This window comes from Tiliqua scincoides, chromosome 5 (genome assembly GCF_035046505.1).
Source record: "Tiliqua scincoides isolate rTilSci1 chromosome 5, rTilSci1.hap2, whole genome shotgun sequence".
Lineage (NCBI taxonomy): Eukaryota > Metazoa > Chordata > Lepidosauria > Squamata > Scincidae > Tiliqua > Tiliqua scincoides.
In genome coordinates, this window is record NC_089825.1 from 115,113,655 (window position 1) to 115,131,947 (window position 18,293).

Genomic DNA, 18,293 nt, shown 5'->3' on the forward strand with positions numbered 1-18,293 from the left:
CTCCAACTGTTATAAAAGTATCTGAAACTAATTTCTCCTAATTATCTGGTCCTTGCTGTTCAGCTCAGGTCTCGTAATTATGTAACATTTACAAGATAAGCTACAACCCAGTATAGCAGCACTAGAGGCCTAGATGGAGACAGGAACTTTACACTTAAAAAGCAGTTTAAATTTATTAATGTATGTTAATTTAGCATTGTACAAATGTATAAATGTACATAAATTTAACATTGTATAAATGTACAGTCGGCCCTTGTCATTCGTGGGGGTTCTGTTTCCAGAACCCCTGTGGATGACGAAATCTGTGGATAGTGAGATCCAGGGGTGGCCTTCCTAACAGACCTCTGGACCTGAGCAGAGGTGCCCTCTGGTTGCATCCAAAGGTGTTCTGAGGTGAGGGGGAGCCATACTCAGAATCACAGTGTCTCAGAAGGCCTGTATAAGGCCTCTGAGAGACACTTGAGGTTTTTTTCAAAAAAACTGGCATCAGACAGGCTACCTCATATCCTGGAGGGCCAGCTGGAGGTCTCTAAGGGTGCAATCCTAACAGCGGACTGGGTTGGTACAAGTCCCTTGCAGCAACCCAGGAGGGTCACAAACATGCCATAAGGCTGGGCCGGTGTGCATCCGCATGCCAGCCCGTGGAGGTTGAATCCAGCCTCTGTGCCAATATGGGGAGGGAGCCTTGCGTCAGTCAAGTTCAGCCGAAGCAAGACTTGGGTGGGCAGGGAGGAGGCGAGGAGGAGGCGGCAGGGAGGCATTCTGGGGTGGGTGGAGGGCAAGTGGAGGGTGGTTCCAGGAGTGGGCAGGCCGGGAGCGGGAGGCCGAAGCAAGACTTGGGGTGGGCAGGGGAGGAGGCGAGGAGGAGGCAGGAGGGAGGCATTCCGGGAGTGGTTCCGGGAGTGGTTCCGGGAGTGGTTCCATTCCGGGAGTGGTTCCGGGAGTGGGCAGGCCAGGAGCGGGAGGCCGAAGCAAGACTCGGGGTGGGCAGGGAGGAGGTGAGGAGGAGGTGGGAGGGAGGCATTCCGGGGTGGGTGGAGGGCAAGTGGAGGGTGGTTCCGGGAGTGGGCAGGCCGGGAGTGGGAGGCGGGGCTGAGATCCAGCTGTTATACCAAATTCCACCCCATTCCAGAACGGCGTGGGGCAGCTTGGGAGGTGGCACAAGTCCGAGGAGATCCGTAGGAGCTGCAGTGGTTTACCTGGCCAACTTACTTGCCAACAAGCCTGGGAACAATAGGAGAATTTGTAAATAGCCTGCTTGGATTCATTCCCATTCAATACAAATGTATCTGAAACAAGCGCTCACTAATTCCACTAATTCCTCCTAATAAGCTGGTTCCTGCTGTTCAGCTCAGGTCTAAGGATAATTATATAGCATTTGGGGAAAAAGATACAAATCAGTAACCCAGCACCAGAGGCTAAGATGGAGAATATCTCCACAGCCACCATGAATTTTCCCTTGGTGCTCAGGTAAGAAGGAACAAAGGACAACCAAACACTGCAAAAGACCAACATGCTGAATGTGATGAACTTGGCTTCATTGAAACTGTCTGGTAATTTCCTAGTGAGGAAAGCCACAGTGAAGCTGACAAGAGTCAGAAATCCCAGGTAGCCCAGGACACAATAAAACATAGTGACTGAGCCTTCATTGCATTCCATTATGATTTCTTCAGGCAGAGAACTCATGTCCCTATCTGGAAAAGGAGGTTCAGTACACAGCCACACTGCACAAATACCACCTTGAATCAGGGAGCAACCCAGTAGAATTGGGTTTGCCAGTCTTTTCCCCACCCATTTCCTCATCCTGGACCCTGGCTTGGTAGCCATGAAAGCTAGGACCACAGTGGTGGTTTTGGCCAGTAAACAGGAAACAGCCCCTGAAAAAACAGTACCAAAAACCATTTGTCGTAAATAGCATGTCAGTGCCTGAGGCCGGCCAATGAATAACAAGGAACAGAGGAAGCAGAGCATTAGGCAGGCGAGAAGGGAGAAGGTGAGGTCCCGATTGTTGGCTTTGACGATGGGTGTGTTCTGGTACTTGATGAATATTGCAAGCACTGAAGCTGCAATCAGAGAAAAAAATAAAGCCAGGACAGCCAAAGTCATCCCCAAAGGTTCTGTGAAAGAGAGGAAATTTAGACCCTTGGGAAGACATTGATCTCTGTTCTTGTTTGGAAATTGATCTTCTGGACATTTGATACAGTCATCCATGTCTGAAAAATAGAACAAACACAATTTCAATCTGCCAGACATGCTATCATTTTCATATATCATCCTATGTCCAAGGAAGTAGATAGTCTTGCATCCAATTTGCATTTCTTATGCCTGGCATTCTTCCCTCAACCTACCTTTCTTTGAAATACTTCTTCATTCCAAACATGAATATGGAGTCATTGGAGTACCTCCTCCCAATAGCATGTACAGGAAATAATGAGCTAATCTCAGTTCTCCTGCTCTAGGATTCTTCCTTCCTAGCTTGTGGAATTCCATCCTATCTTATCAGTGGTTTTTAAACTTTCTAGAGAACCTAGAAGCTGCTGCCTGATTTATAAATGCCCATCCATGTGGCTGTAATGGTGATTGGGTAGCAGTGTTCCACCCCCCAGTTGTAGCTTGTTTAACCCTTGAAGCACATAGTGTCACAGGTTGAACCCAGACCTGACAGGTAATTTACTGGCTGCACAGTAACAGGCCTGAAGCCTTGGCCAAACCAGGAGTGCACAGCATCCTGGGAACTTCATGCTGATGCAATATCTGGTGATATTGCATCAGGTGAACTCATGTGTGTGTGTGTGTGTGGCAGCAGCTGCACAGTAAGTACCATGTTTCCCCGATAATAAGACACTGTCTTATTATTATTTTTGGACAGAAAAACACCAGAAGGCTTATTTTCAGGGGAGGGCTTATTTTAATGAACATTGACAGCAATTTTAATAAACAGGTAAATGTGAACAAATCATGCCCCCTGAGTTCTTCTTTTATCCTCCATTATGCCCCCTGAGTTCTTCTTTTATCCTCCATCATGCCCCCTGAGTGTTTATTTTATCCTCCATCATGCCTCCTGAGTTCTTCTTTTATCCTCCATCATGCCCCTTTTATCCTCCATCATGCCTCCTGAGTTCTTCTTTTATCCTCCATCATGCCCCCTCACTCCCGCTTACATACCGGGTTTTTATGTTGTCCTGCCTCAGCTCTCCTCTGCGGCACTGCTCTCAATGGCGCCAGCAAGCAAATCACTGGGGAAGAACAGGATGACACACTCACTGCTGCAGCTCTGATTGGATGCAGCTCGGAGCGCGGCGTGTGTTTCACCCGGGGGGGGGACGGTGCATACAGAGGGTACTGTAATGTAGCGTGTAGCGCAGGGGATCACCTTCACTACAGTAGCAATCTCAATAGGGCTTATTTTCGGGGGAGGGCTTATTTTAGAGGAATCTTACACAGTAAGGGGAGGGCTTATTTTCGGGATAGGTCTTATTATCGGGGAAACACGGTATGACTGTGCAGTAATGTCCAAGGCTGTGATTGGCTGCAAGAAATATAAATGTCCAGCAGAGGCAAGCAAGTGTGTGGGAGAAGCAGAGCATTGTGAGCCGGAGGCTACATTGGTTGGAGAGTGGATCGTGTACCATTTGAACTACTTGGACTTGTAAATATCTGTACATAAGTAAAGGAGGAGTGTGGAGGAGAACTTCTGCCTCTGAGTCTTCCTTGTGGATGGGGGTGCTTGTGGTTCAGCCATGAGGCACAGAAACATCAAGCTGCTGTGCATAGCAGCTCGTAACAGGTTATGGCCCAGCACGCAACAGCTTATAAACTGAGAGCACAGAAATTTACGTTTGCTGTGCCAAGTTTTGCCCTAACCAAAACACCCCGGTGAGTCTGTTGAGCGTCGTTTATCTCAGAGACCTTCGTACAGAACTGCATGATGGCAGCAGTCCAACGATATCCACTGACAAGGCTGAATGAGCACAATTACAGGGGCTGGGCTGTGAAAATGAAAGCCCTGCTTGTGAAACAGTCGCTGTGGGCAGTGGTGGACACTGCAGAGCTTGAAGAGCACAGCGAGGAAATGACCAACGCTAATGAGCAAGCGCTGGCCACAATCATTTTGGGTCTGGAGGACTCTCAGCTTCTACACATCCGCGGCTTGGAGTCAGCGCACCAGTGCTGGGAGGCACTCTGTGCGGTGTACATATCTGACTCGGCCGTGTCGAAGGTTAGCCTAACAAGACGGCTGTACCGTAAGCGCCTGGAACCTGGCACGAGCATGACTGACCATTTACATGCCATGCGGCAGCTCTGCACCGACCTTGAGGAATGAGGATTGCAGATTTCTGAACTGCAACAAGTTTTTATAATATTGTCTTCCCTCGACAAATCGTATGACACGATGGTGACGACCTTGGAAGCCCTCCCAGAGCGGCAGCTAACTCTGTCCTACCTAACTGGCAGGTTGATGGAGGAGGAAATGAAGAGGGCTGATAACCGCTGGGAGCGTGGGCTGACTGCCAAGGCAGTCGTTCGTCGTTCAGCTGGTGGAGCAGGAGAGCGCACAGTAGTGGCTGCTAGACAGCGGAGCCAGCCAGCATGTGGCCTGCGAGAAGGAACTGTTTACGTTCCTGAGACAAACGACAAAGGCTACGGTGAACTTAGCTAATGGACTCAACTCCCCAGTGCACGGGAAGGGCACAGTTACAGTGCCGGGATTCGATGGGTCTATATGTAATGTCTTGTTTGTACCTGAGCTCAAGCATAATTTATTGAGTGTTGCTGAGTTAAACAGAGAGGGGTACCATGTAACATTTGATGAAGGGAAATGTATAATTAAGTGTGGTGATAAGACTTGTGCGCAAGGCACGGAAAGAGGTGGCCTTTATGTACTTGACAGAACACCAGTTAAAGGAGCCACAAACCTCTGCAGAAATGAGGCAGAGCATGACAGTTGCTGTCATATTTGGCACAGGAGACTGGGACATCCGTCCTATGCTATTCTAGAAAGAACGGTGCAGAACGCCAGTGGCATAAAGTTAAAGGAATGCCAAAAATACCTTGATTGCCAAACCTGTAAAAAGGTGAAATCAAAGGCGTGTCCTGTCAACAAGAGAAGTGACAGACAAACGGACAGAGTGTTTCAAGTGGTATCTGCAGATTTGATCGGGCCACTTGATAAGTCCGTGGGGGGAGCAAAGTATGCCCTGATTTGATCGATCACCATTCCAGGTTCAGTTTCTGTTATCCACTTAGAATCTTACAGCATCCGTGAATGGGTAAAGTTCGTGGAACAAAAATATGCCAGGAAGGTTGGGGAATTGCAGACCGACCGAGGCACAGAATTCACATGTGCAGACTTGGAAAGCTGGCTAAAAGCACAGGGCATACGCCACAGGCTTACAAACAGGGGAGTGCCTGCAGAGAATGGCATGGTGGAAAGACGTAATGGGTTATTGCAGACTAAGATGAATGCACTGTTGTCTGATGCAAATTTAGGCAGACGTTATTGGGCTGAGGCCATGCAGACTGCAAACTATTTGATAAATCGTCTGTGGACGTCTGGCATTGGCATGACACCATATGAGGCTTTATATGGTAAACCCCCGTCTCTAAGACACCTCCAAACTTTCGGTGTGTCTGCCTGGGTCCAAATCCGCAAGGGACAACAAGCTGGGAGTGAAACGGAAAAGCTGACATTTCTGGGCTATGACACTGGCTCAAAGGCTTACCGTTTCTGTGACAGGAATTGTAAATTAACAATCTCCCGGTCAGCGGTATTTAATGAGTCCGAGGGGTGGAGAAGACTCTCAGCCAGAGAACCAGAGAACAGCTCTGTATTGTTGCCTGGAGCGCCAGCCGGCGATCTGCCAAGGCAGACAGATAAAAGCAGGCAGGAGGGGAGGCAAAGTGCTGATTTAACCCTGAAACTGCTGAATTTAGAGCCAGACTCTGAGGAAGAAACTAAATCTGACATACCGAGGCGTTCAGAAAGGGCAAATAAAGGAATGCCTCCCAGTAGGTATGGTTATGATGGTGAAACAAATTTTGTCACTATATGTAATGTGAAAACAGCAAAAGAAATTGTGAAGTGTAATAAATTGCATTACATGCCCTGGGAAAGAAAACGTAAACCAACGTATGTAACAAGATGTGAAAAGATGTATGTAAATGAAATACTGAAATGTACCCACTGTAATGAAAATGTTGCCTTGCTGGAGGGAATTGTAACCATGAATGTAAATGCACTGCACAGCCAGAAATTAGGAGGGGTGTCACAGGTTGAAACCAGACCTGACAGGTAATTTACTGGCTGCACAGTAACAGGCCTGAAGCCTTGGCCAAACCAGGAGTGCACAGCATCCTGGGAGCTTCATGCTGATGCAATATCTGGTGATATTGCATCAGGTGAACTCATGTGTGTGTGTGTGTGTGTGTGTGTGTGTGTGTGTGGCAGCAGCTGCACAGTAAGCATGACTGTGCAGTAATGTCCAAGGCTGTGATTGGCTGTAAGAAATATAAATGTCCAGCAGAGGCAAGCAAGTGTGTGGGAGAAGCAGAGCATTGTGAGCCAGAGGCTACGTTGGTTGGAGAGTGGATCGTGTACTGTTTGTACTACTTGGACTTGTAAATATCTGTACATAAGTAAAGGAGGAGTGTGGAGGAGAACTTCTGCCTCTGAGTCTTCCTTGTCGACGGGGGTGCTTGTGGTTCGGCCGTGAGGCACAGAAACATCAAGCTGCTGTGCATAGCAGCTCGTAACACATAGCCTAATCTCCACTGTTGGGTTTTGTGAATCACCCAAAATTGGGTCACAACCCACTGGTGGGTCCTGGACCCACAGTTTGAGAACCACTGTTTTGAATGCATTGTGCCATGTGAGAGATTTTTGTAATAGAAAAGGATCTCCAAAATCAATCAATCAATCAAGCAAGCAAGCAAGCAAGCAAGGGCTTGCTATAGGCCAGGGGTGTCCAAACGTTTTGGCAGGAGGGCCACATCATCTCTCTAACACTGTGTTGGGGGCCTGGAAAGAAAAAGAATTAATCTACATTTCAAATTTGAATAAATTTACATAAATGAATTGATTAGAGATGGAACTTATATGAATGAATGAATGGTCTTGCAATAGCTCAAGATCTATAAAAGGCCATGCGCAAAGCAAGGCCAGCCTTTCCTTTGCTGCCACTGCTGCATCATAGCTGTGAAACAGCAAGCAGTGGAGGGACCCCTCATCCCACAGTTCATGCGAGAGGTTGAAGAGTTGGCCGTCATGCTGAGAGCAGTTGCATCAGGCCAGCGTGGGCTCTAGCAAGTCTCTGGAAGGCCAGAGGCTCATTGGAGACTGGGGGGCTCCCTGAGGGCCATATTGGGAAACTTCAAGGACCGCAAGTAGCCTCAGGGCCAGGGTTTGGGCACCCCTGTTATAGGCTATCACTTTCTGAAAGTCACAAATGGCTTTCCATAAATGTATGGTGCCATATGCGATTGGACCGCTGCATGACAGTGAGATAGCTGAGGCTCACCTCAGTAGGTGAGTTGGCAGGGTGGGCAGGATAGCTGGTTGGCTGGCAACCTTCAGTCTCGAAAGACTATGGTATAAGCCTACAGCACCCGGTATTCCCAGGCGGTCTCCCATCCAAGTACTAACCAGGCCTGACCCTGTTTAGCTTCTGAGATCAGACAAGATCAAGCATGTGCAGGATAGCTATAACAGGACATAATGGGAGATGAGCCGGGGCCGGAGGGGATGGAACTCAGCATGGGTAACTTGCAGCAGATGCTATCCTCTCTGGTGCCTGCTCCCATTCTCTTCTTAGACTTGCATGAGCTAAAAAGCTGGTGCAGGTCCAAGGAAAACAATTGCTGGTCAAAGGGCTTATGGATGGGTAAGGGAAAATATTTTCTCTTTTCCCTTCCAAGCATCCCACCCACCAACCCACCCCCACCCACCATAGCATACAGCATCAGCCCAATTAGGTTCATGCTTCATGCTTTGGTGGGAAAACCCATAGGATTGGGCTGTTGTGGGTGGGGACAGTAGAAGGACTGCCTTTGGGTATGAGACATGGCTTGTTTGAGTGGGAAGTTTAAATCAACAGTCCTATTCCATCTAAATCTTCCTGCTGATACAGCCATGCCATTGAACTGCATATTGCTTCCATGGGGGGGGGGGGGAGTTGCAGATGCATCCTTGGGGTATATGAACTATTGTTTGCTTATCCCAAGGAAAACCTTCACAGCTGCATGGGACTCCTCAAATCTACACCCGCAATTTCACAGGCATAAATCTGAGTAATGATGGTGGTAAGGAGAGACAATGGGCTAGGATATGGCTGCACACAAGTGCTACCAATCCTGCCCCTGTTCTGCCTCCCTCCCCACCAATTGCTGCCCCTAGGAACTCCTTTTTCCTCCCCCTTTCTGCCCCCTGTTGCCATCAGACTCACTTTTTCAGGTTCGCTGTCATAAATTCTTCAATGTGGCAGCTCAATCTTGAATAGAATTGAGCCATAAGGATACAACCCTATACACATTTTCCTGGGAGTAAGTTCCATTGTAGTCAATGAGACATACTTCCAAGTAGACATGTGTAGGATTAGGCACTCCCTTAGAGTCATGTTTCAATGTTAGAATGTTTTCTCCACTGCTAGCAAGGCATGGAAAAGGAAAAGGATTCTGATGAATTAACAAGTATAGGCTGAGATTATTAAGTTTTGCCAGTAGACTTTGGGAGTTCTGCCATATTTAGATTTGTTTTATCAGCATACGTTGAAAAATGATGGCTAAGAAGATGGGATTTGATTATTTGTTCTCTGCATACAACACGTTAAGAGTCAGTGCCATTGCTGGATTGCATTTATCTCCTTTATGTTTTGAAGCACAGAAATTGAGATAAAGATAAATCAAGAAGAGACATTCTACTGCGTATTGTTTGTTCCACTTCCCATTATGTCTCCTACCCTTCTGGTCTGAAATCTTCCCATCAGGACATGGCTCACAATTGTAGCAACAAAATGGCTCTCCCTCTTTCCTTTCTCTGCTGTAACCAGGATGGCAGTTGTCATTACACACAGCAAGGGGCAGCACCTAGTCATAAAAACAAAATGCATTGTCCTCAGTCAATAAGGTTAACTGTGACCATATTTGCTTCTCTTGGTGGAAAGGATTAGAGAAGAATGAAAATGATCACAGACTAATAAAGGTGGAAAATTTAACAATGGGCACGTGAACAGATTTTCCAAAATAACAATTTAGGCTTCTAATGTTGAAAGAACACCGAACCGTTTCCAAATTAATGACTTCTAAGTGCAATCTGTCCTAGAAATGTGTGCTTAGCATTGCAGACTTTAGGCCAGCTCCTCTGAACATTGCTTGATTTCAAGTTAGTGGAGTTGCTAGGAGGGTGCAATGGGTGCGAACCTCAGTGGTGATGCTCATGAGGGGGTGACACCACTGCTGGCCAATATTTTTTTTTTTAATTTTGGTATTTTTAAATAATACCATCATGTTTTATATCAATGGATGTGCAATTTCATGCAGAATGTGATGAAACAACCCGTGTTGAAATATCTCTATTCTATCAAATGTTATAGCCCCAAAACCAGAGTGGGTGGGGAGATGGTGCATCACCATGCCCACTGCCCGGGGCATTGCCCCACCCACTGCATGGGAGGAGGTCCATCATTGGGGTGACGCACTGGCCTCCTGCACTGGGTGAGTCAAACCCTTGTGATGCAACTGTTCTAAGTGCAATGTGCGCCTAGAAATGTGCGCTTAGCACTGCAGACTTGAGGCTGACTCCTCTGAACATTGCTTGATTTCAAGTTCATAATTATGGAAGTGCCACCACATCATATCCCTCCAATACAAATTTCTTCTGTCAAATGGTTGCACTCTGATAATATTGGGCAAAAATGGGATGATTGGTGAAATGTGAAGACACAATGTGTCTTATTTATAGTGGCAAAATGGCTGAAGTCCATCCTGAGGGCTATTGTTGGGATTCCACAAGAATCAAGAGTGGGTGGGAGAATGACATGAGCTCAAAAAATTCCCAATTAAGATTGCCACCTTAGAACTCATAGGTGGATCCTACCTGATTAAACACGCTATGCCATGTGATGTGCTCGTCAATAATGGTGAACTTTCCTCCCAGCAAAGCTTCAGGGTCCATCCTTCCTACTTTCACATAAGAGAAGGACTGGTTTGGGAAGGTCAGCCAGTTTATAATATCAAATCCAGCAGCTAATTCTCCATTCTCATCAAAAGATACCAAGTCCCCAGCACTGTTGTTAAATGAGATGCTCCTCAAGAAACGATGAAGCTAAGAGTGAAAAGGACAACTAACCATTTTTACCAAAGTTTGGATTTTTCCCCCATTTTTGTTGGCTGGTTTGTTTGTTTTACCCTTTGCTTGAATATTTAAAAGTAGCAGTTGCTAGAAGTGTGTAGATTTCTTGCTCTGCCAAACTTTGGTATCAAGCTATAAGATCGATGGTCAATTGTATCAATGTTATCAATCAAATGGTGGTTGGCAACCTTCAGTCTCGAAAGACTATGGTATAAGCCTACAGCACCAAGTATTCCCAGCCAGTCTCCCATCCAAGTACTCACCAGGCCTGACCCTGCTTAGCTTCCGAGATCAGACGAGATCGGGCATGTGCAGGGTAACAATTGTATCAATTAAGATACTCCAAAAATTGAAAATTCTCAGAAGTATTTTTGCCAAAAAAAGCTTTGATGATATTTTTACTCAAAACACTAACATTCACAACAAGAACCATGTTATTCATCAAGCATATGGAAAATTTGTCTTGCCTAACAACTCTCTAAAACAATTCAATTTAAGTTGGCTTAAACTGTATGACCCCCTGTCTTACCATCACCACTGCAGGATTCTGGGGCTTCAGCTGTGTGCAGCCCAGGTGCACAGAACAGTGGCCCAACTTTCATGCCAACATAAATGACTTCACACTTCCGGAATGCCAGAACCATGGAGGCTGGAATTTTTTTTTCCTCCAGTAATAACTCAAAACAAGAAAGTTGTCTTGCATTAAAAAAAATTACCTGCCATGATTGAAGATCCTGTGTCTTTCTGCCCTTCATTTCTCTTAGGTGGGCTCTGGATGAGAACATTTTATGCAAAGCATCTGCTACAGCATGGACTGCATTGTAGATGCTGTAGCTCTGGCCAGTCATGTTCATTTCAAAAAGAGTCCGAGGGAGACTCCCCAGCTTCTCTTGCCCAGTGCAAATATCACTGTTCTCCTTGTCCTCTGCAGGATCAGAAAATATGCAGTTGAATACCTCCCCCCAGAAGATCCTGATGAAACCATCTCCATTCTGTGAGTTAGGATCTAAGGTCCAAAGGAATGCTGGAAACCCCAATACTTCATTTGAGTGACTCATGAAAGACAATGCTCCATCAAAGATTTGTATTCCAAAATTTCTGTGCATTGCATGTGATGAAAAATCCCATTGGGCAGTCATAATCCACACTTTACTTAGAGAAGACTCTTTTGTACCTTCTAACAGTGTGTAGGTATATATCAACCATTTGAAACCATCTATGGTTGGAGGTTCTGCATTTATGACATATACGTTGGTATTTGACCTGCTTAATGCAATGGCCTTTGCCATAAGGGGTTCTTTTGATTGCAGAGTTTCTAGTACATCTACCAATTGCATAACCTGAGATAAGGCTGGTATTTTTTCATGGAAGGCTGTACATATGCCATGCTGGAAAAGCATTGACATCAAAGTCTGGACAAACTTTTCGCCATTCTCATCATCTGATGCAATGATGCCAATCCATGTCCACTGAAAATGCTGAAGTAGGTGGACAATCCCTCTGTACTGGTACCCTTCATTGGGAACCATCCTATAGAAGAAAGGAAGCTGGGCTTTAACATTCTTCACTGGAGCCAATACACTGTAGGCAATCTAAGCAAAAAGAATACAATTTAAAAATGTAAGGTTTTTCTTGCAACCCAATCCTAACCTGTGTTGGAACAGACAGGCCACAGTGGCCTGTGCTGTATCCAGTGCATTTTAAAAGGTGGATGGAGGTCAATTCAGAGTAAGGGGATATTTTTCACTCTTCTGGGGCTACTTTGATTCTGCAGCAGCTATTTTGCTGGCACAAACCTGAGCAGTTTGTGTAAGACTGCCCAGACTGGGAGTGGGTTAGGATTCAGTGTGCATTGCCTCTGCCGATCCCACCCCCCTCCTGGATCTTATCCTCCCCTGTTCCACCCTCTCCCTAAGGCACCCCTTTTCCCCCTCTGTTCTGCCCTCCCATCACCCCCTATACTAGCCTACCCCAGCTGGTGCAAACATACCCCATTCAGATGGTGTGGAGTTTAGATCTGGCCTTTGTGAATTGGCACAGGCCTCCATGCCAGCCTAGCTGACTCCTGCATGTTTCCAGCACTCAAGAGCCTGTGCAGGGGGCCCGATCCAGCTCAACTGGCTCTTTGGATGGAGTTCCTAGAGTATTTCATACCTACTTTGAACTAACCATTTACTGTGAACAGTAAATCAAAGACAATATAAACAGCAAACACATCATTTGCCCCCTCACAAATGTACGCGTTCAAGGAGTACATAAGTGTTTTATTTTATTTTCATTTTTTACGTTGAAACATCCTAGAGGGACAGGTACGAACTTTCTATGTTATGTCCATGAAATCTCTATTTCTCATGCACTTTTTCTTTAAAACAAACAAACAAAAAACCCTGTAAGACCTGTTTCTTTTTTCAGGTCCTCATTCCCCTTCCTTCTTCTCTCTTTCACAAAAAGAATGAAAGAGATGAAATGAGTCTGATTGTATGAAAAAAGGCACGTATAAGCAGAAATAGAAAACCCTCATGGCATCCACATTCACTGTACCTGCGGAATCTTGTAGGTGCTTAAGAGAGTCGCTATGTGAAGAGAGATATCAGAGTCAAGCCCCCCAATAACAGCGGGCAGATTCTTTTGCTTGTTGCATTTGTAACCAGGGACCATCCTTTCTTCGGTGGAAAGAAGTTTCAGAGTGTTCTGATGAGTCATCTGTGCATGCCTGTAACTGTCATAAATGTGGAATCCCAAACTGACATTTGGTAAGATCTTGGGGTTTTCATTGATCTCCTTCACACCAAATGCCATGGACAGGACATGCTGGTAGTTCTTTGGTAATACACTGAAATTAGAGTTGCAACATGTGTGAGACAAATATTCAATCTTTTTTGAAGAGAGAGATCCTTCCCATGTATCTAATCTTGGAATACTCTCTCTCTCTCTCTCTCTCTCTCTCTCTCTCTCTCTCTCTCTCTCTGTACAGGGTTAGCATGTGTATCAGACCGCATCTCTGTAGGACTTGTGCCAACAGAATAAAGATGGTCAAAGGATGGTCAAAGTACAATCTCCTAGATCAGTGATTCTCAAACTTTTTGCACCGGGACCTACTTTTTAGCATGAGAATTTGTCAGGACCAACCAGAAGTGATGTCATGACAGGAAGTGACATTATCAAGCAGGAAAAATTTTTTACAATCCTAGGCTGCAATCCTACCCACGCTAACCCAGGAGTACGTCTCATTGACCATAATTGTTAAAAGAATGTACATAGTAGCTTGTTAAAAGTACAGTTCTGTAACATTTCCCCAAATGCAGTCACATACCACGATAGCATCAAGTCTATTAAAAATAAAATATTGAAATGCATGGGGACCCACCTGAAATTGGTTTGCAACCCATCTAGTGGGTCCCAACCCACAGTTTGAGAACCACTGTCCTGGGTGATAAAGAAGAAAGCCTAGCAATGCAGTCTCTTATACAGGTTTACTTGGAAGTAAGTCCCATTATATGCAATAGAGCCAGGTAAGTAGGGTTTCCAGATACAAAGGGGGACAGAAAACCTATTCCTCAACTATTGTATAGAAGAGGGCATTTTGGCAGATGCAGCTCAACATTAAACCCAATGGAAGGGTTTAAAAATTTGCGCCTGCCAAAATGCCCTCTTCTATATAATGATATAGGCACAGCATTCCCCTTTGTATCTGGTAATCCTACAGGTAAGTGCATATAGAATTTCAGCCTTGGGGTCTAACATGTAAATGAATGGACATAGATTCCTCCTCCCCATCAATGCTGATGAAGAACCTTTAAGCTTCTTCAAAGATTGTATCTGGAGAGTGAAGCTACAATTCTATCTACACTTACTTGGGAGTAAACCCCACTGACTAGAATAGGATTTACTTCAGAGTAGACATGCCTAGTATTGGACTCTGCATTCTCAACATGCTGGTGCTTATGTCACATTTGTCAAGAAGCATTTGACTAAGTGCATGCTGTTTGAGTAGACCAAAAATGCCTTACTAAAGTTCGTCCATCATCTTTGTTTTTGGGTTCGCAACGAAGGAAATGTCATCAAACATGCAGCCAAACTGGGTAGCAATTGCTCCAATGCTCAAGTCCCCTTTCTGAAAATACTTATAAGGAAGGTGGAAGGATTCAGTCATGGTACATAAGCCAGTTTCTGCACTGCAGTCAGTTTGAGTCCACCACAGAGAAAGAATGAGCTGCTGGAAAATCAACCTCCACATGACTGAGACCAATGTAACTTTGATTTTGCAGTGCCTCTCTTTTTATCCACCATGGGCTCCGTTACAACAGTCTTCATTCAATCACTCCAGATTGTTCAGTTAAAAAGAAACTGCCAAAGATCAGACTCGTGCAGGCCTTCCTTTTCACAGTCCCTCACCCCAGCATGGACTGGCACAGGATTTTCACCCTATGTTACAGATGACGTTTATGGCCATGGGCAATTCACAAGGGCTTGGCAAGGTGAAGGATGACTCAATTTTGAAATAATTGTAGGTTCAGGTAATTTCTCCAGAGTACTGTGTAGTGTGAAGCAAGGGGAAAAAATATGTCTATCAGATCTGTTAGAGAAAAGTAAAAATTAGACCCCAGATGGCAGCCCAATCATAACCTGAGCCGGCACAGGAGGGCCATAGGTATCCAGTACAGGTAAGGAGGCTGGAGGTTTACTCACAGTAATGGGATATTTCTTCCCTTATCCCAGTGGTTCTCAAACTCTCTGGGAGAGTTTGAGAGCCACTAAGTTCTTGCATGGACTGGAGGGAGGAGGCAGCAGGGGCGGGGGAATGCGGTGGCATGATCCCCAGGATTGTGCTGCTCAGGGGGGCTGCAGGGGCTGTACGTGTACCCAAGCCCCTGCAGTCTCCCGGGGGTGCAGGGAGCCTGGTGCAACCTGCAGCAGGGCTCCCCACAGCAGTTAAAGTAGATGCGGAGCGATTGCGCCCTGCCTCCGCTAAAGTGGAAGTGGAGCATGATCGCGCCACATCTACTTTTACGGCTGCGGGGAGCCCTGCTGCAGGTCATGCCAGGCTTCCCGCACTCCCAGGAGACTGCAGGGGCTTGGGTGCATGTACCCAAGCCCCTGCAGCCCCCCTGAGCGGTGCAATCCTGGGGATCGTGCCGCTGCCTCCTCCCTGTCTCCAGGCTCCCCCGCCCCTTAAGGGGGCAGGGGCCAAGGCCCGCAGGCTGGGGCGTCGCAACACCACAGTTTGAAAAGCCCTGCCTTATCCTATATTCAGCCCCAGTCTGCCTAATGGGGCTGCTGGGATCTGCACCAGCTACGTAGCTGGTGCAAGTCCAAGACGTTCCATGTAGGGCTTCCAGTGTCAGGAGAGAGGATAGGAGATGGTGGAGGCCTCCTTTGCAGATCTTGCCCCCTCCTGAAGCTGATCAGCCTCAGTTACACTTTCCCTCCACCTAGAAATGCCCCCCCTTCCTGCCCCCATTCATTCATGCTACAAATGCTCTCTTTGGCTTTTTCTTTCATGGTCATCATATTCATACAGGGCTTTATGAAGAAAATAAAACGTTTGTGAGGATGTTAAAATCAGTGACACAAATTAGTCATGACTAAGTCATAAGAACATAAGAAAATAAGAACAGCAGCACTGGATCAGGCCATAGGCCCATCTAGTCCAGCTTCCTGCATCTCACGGCGGCCCACCAAATGCCCCAGGGAGCACACCTGATAACAAGAGACTTGCATCCTGGTGCCCTCCCTTGCATCTGACATAACCCATTTCTAAAATCAGGAGATTGCACACACACATCATGGCTTGTAACCCATAATAGATTTTTCCTCCAGAAACTTATCCAATCCCCTTTTAAAGGCATCCAGGCCAGATGCCGTCACCACAACCTGCAGCAAGGAGTTCCACAGACCAGCCACATGCTGACTAAAGAAATATTTTCTTTTGTCTGTCCTAACTCTCCCAACACTCAATTTTAGTGGATGTCCCCTGGTTCTGGTGTTATGTGAGAGTGTAAAGAGCATCTCTCTATCCACTTTATCCATCCCCTGCATAATTTTGTATGTCTCAATCATGTCCCCCCTCAGGCGTCTCTTTTCTAGGCTGAAGAGGCCCAAACGCTGTAGCCTTTCCTCATAAGGAAGGTGCCCCAGCCCCGTAATCATCTTAGTCACTCTCTTTTGCACTTTTTCCATTTCCACTATGTCCTTTTTGAGATGTGGCAACCAGAACTGGACACAATACTCCAGGTGTGGCCTTACCATCGATTTGTACAACGGCATTATAATATTAGCTGTTTTGTTCTCAATACCTTTTCAAATGATCCCAAGCATAGAATTGGCCTTCTTTACTGCCGCCACACATTGGGTTGACACTTTAATCTAGCAGTCCACCACCACCCCAAAATCTCTCTCCTGATCCATCATAGACAGCTCAGAACCCATTAGCCTATATGTGAAGTTTTGATTTTTTGCCCCAATGTGCATTAATTTACACTTACTTACATTGAAACGCATCTTAGAAACTAAGTCCTCTTAGTTTCTAGTTTTAATGGGACTCCATCAAGACTAACAGCCCAATCCTAATCTGGGTTAGTGTAGGTGCAACAACTGCTGCACTGGTAAGCACTGAGTGGTACAGGGATGGAGAACAGAGGAATGAAGGAGATGTTTCAGGGTGGAGGTAGGTGGGTAGGAGGGGGCAGTTCAGGCCCAGGAGGGGGATAGGGATTGTAGGGAAGGCCTCCTTGGACTCTCAGTCCTGAAAGTTATATATGGGGCTACTCAGACTTGTTCTAGTGATTCAGCTGGTGCAGATTTGAGTAGCCCCATTGGGCAGACTGGGGCTCAACATGTGGTGCTCCAAGAAGACCTCTAGCCTGCTCACTTTCAGTGCTGGATATGCCATGGGCCATATGACCCTGCTGCCCCAAAGCTGAACAGGATTGGGCTGTAACTTTCTTTGCATTCAGTCTATGGTGTGTGAGAAATTGTATGTAAAACAGATCTTGGTATTTTAGTCTGCAAGTCTGAATGCAAACTCTAGGGTGAAAAACAACCCCAGGATAGGGGAAAACATTTTTTTCCCCCCTCTGCATTTGACCAGCTCTGCCTTGATCTCCTGTCTCTACCTATTGAGATCAGCTGAGACATTCCATTGTTACTAGAATTCAACCAGAATGTGTAAATGAGAGCAGCTGTGCCCTGGTGATTGAAGAGGTAGTCTCTCTGGTTGCAGTTACATCCTTTCTAATAGTCAGTTATTCGGTAACATTCCCCCCCCCCCAAGTTGCTTTCTGAACCTAGTGCCAGCTGTGCTTCCTGGATGTGAAGAATTATATCTAATTACAGCTCTTGGCTTGAGTTCCCATTTCAGATCTCTCTCTGGGAGTTTGCTCTGAAGTGCAAAAACACTGCTGTTAAACACAGGTAATGGCCAATATCACTCAGTATGCCAGACCACAGTCTTGGCCTGCAGACTCAATGCAGATTAGGAAGTTTCTTCAAAACCTTCCAACTCAGGTCACTAACCCTTGTGGTGCTGAGAAGTGATAGCAATGATCAAAGTGGTAGAAACCTTTTAAAATATTTTAAAATATAGGAACTTGTTGTGACACCCCCCCACAGCTGAGTCCCATAGCTACATCCAAATAAGATACAGTAATTAAAAAAAAAATCAACTCTAAATTCCTTCATTCAGCTGAGTTCTTTTCCTACCACTTATTTCAACTTTGAAACTTAATATATTCCATTTCTCCCCAAAGTCTTGGAACAGGATGCAAGAGTTGAAAACAAAAAGAGAAACATTGGAGAAAAGGATAAAAAATTTCCCAAATAAATATCAAAGGTATATGCGAATGCTAGCCTGTTTATTCAGAAGTAATTTCCACTGTGTTTAAAAGGGAATTGGACTAACTGATGAACTACATGGCTATCAGTGACTACTAGTCATGATGGCTAGTTC

The 18,293-nt window shown here is 45.8% G+C and overlaps 1 protein-coding gene across 1 annotated transcript; it reads right to left on the reverse strand.

The window, feature by feature from the left end:
* Nucleotides 1-1,314: 1,314 nt before the first annotated feature.
* LOC136653300 (vomeronasal type-2 receptor 26-like) lies at nucleotides 1,315-14,498 on the reverse strand. Its single transcript, XM_066630211.1, has 6 exons — nucleotides 14,356-14,498; nucleotides 12,887-13,178; nucleotides 11,062-11,937; nucleotides 10,091-10,318; nucleotides 8,955-9,081; nucleotides 1,315-2,213 (listed from the first exon to the last, which is right to left on the reverse strand). Exons 1-6 carry the CDS (start codon nucleotides 14,496-14,498, stop codon nucleotides 1,315-1,317), a joined length of 2,565 nt encoding a protein of 854 aa, XP_066486308.1.
* Nucleotides 14,499-18,293: the final 3,795 nt, after the last annotated feature.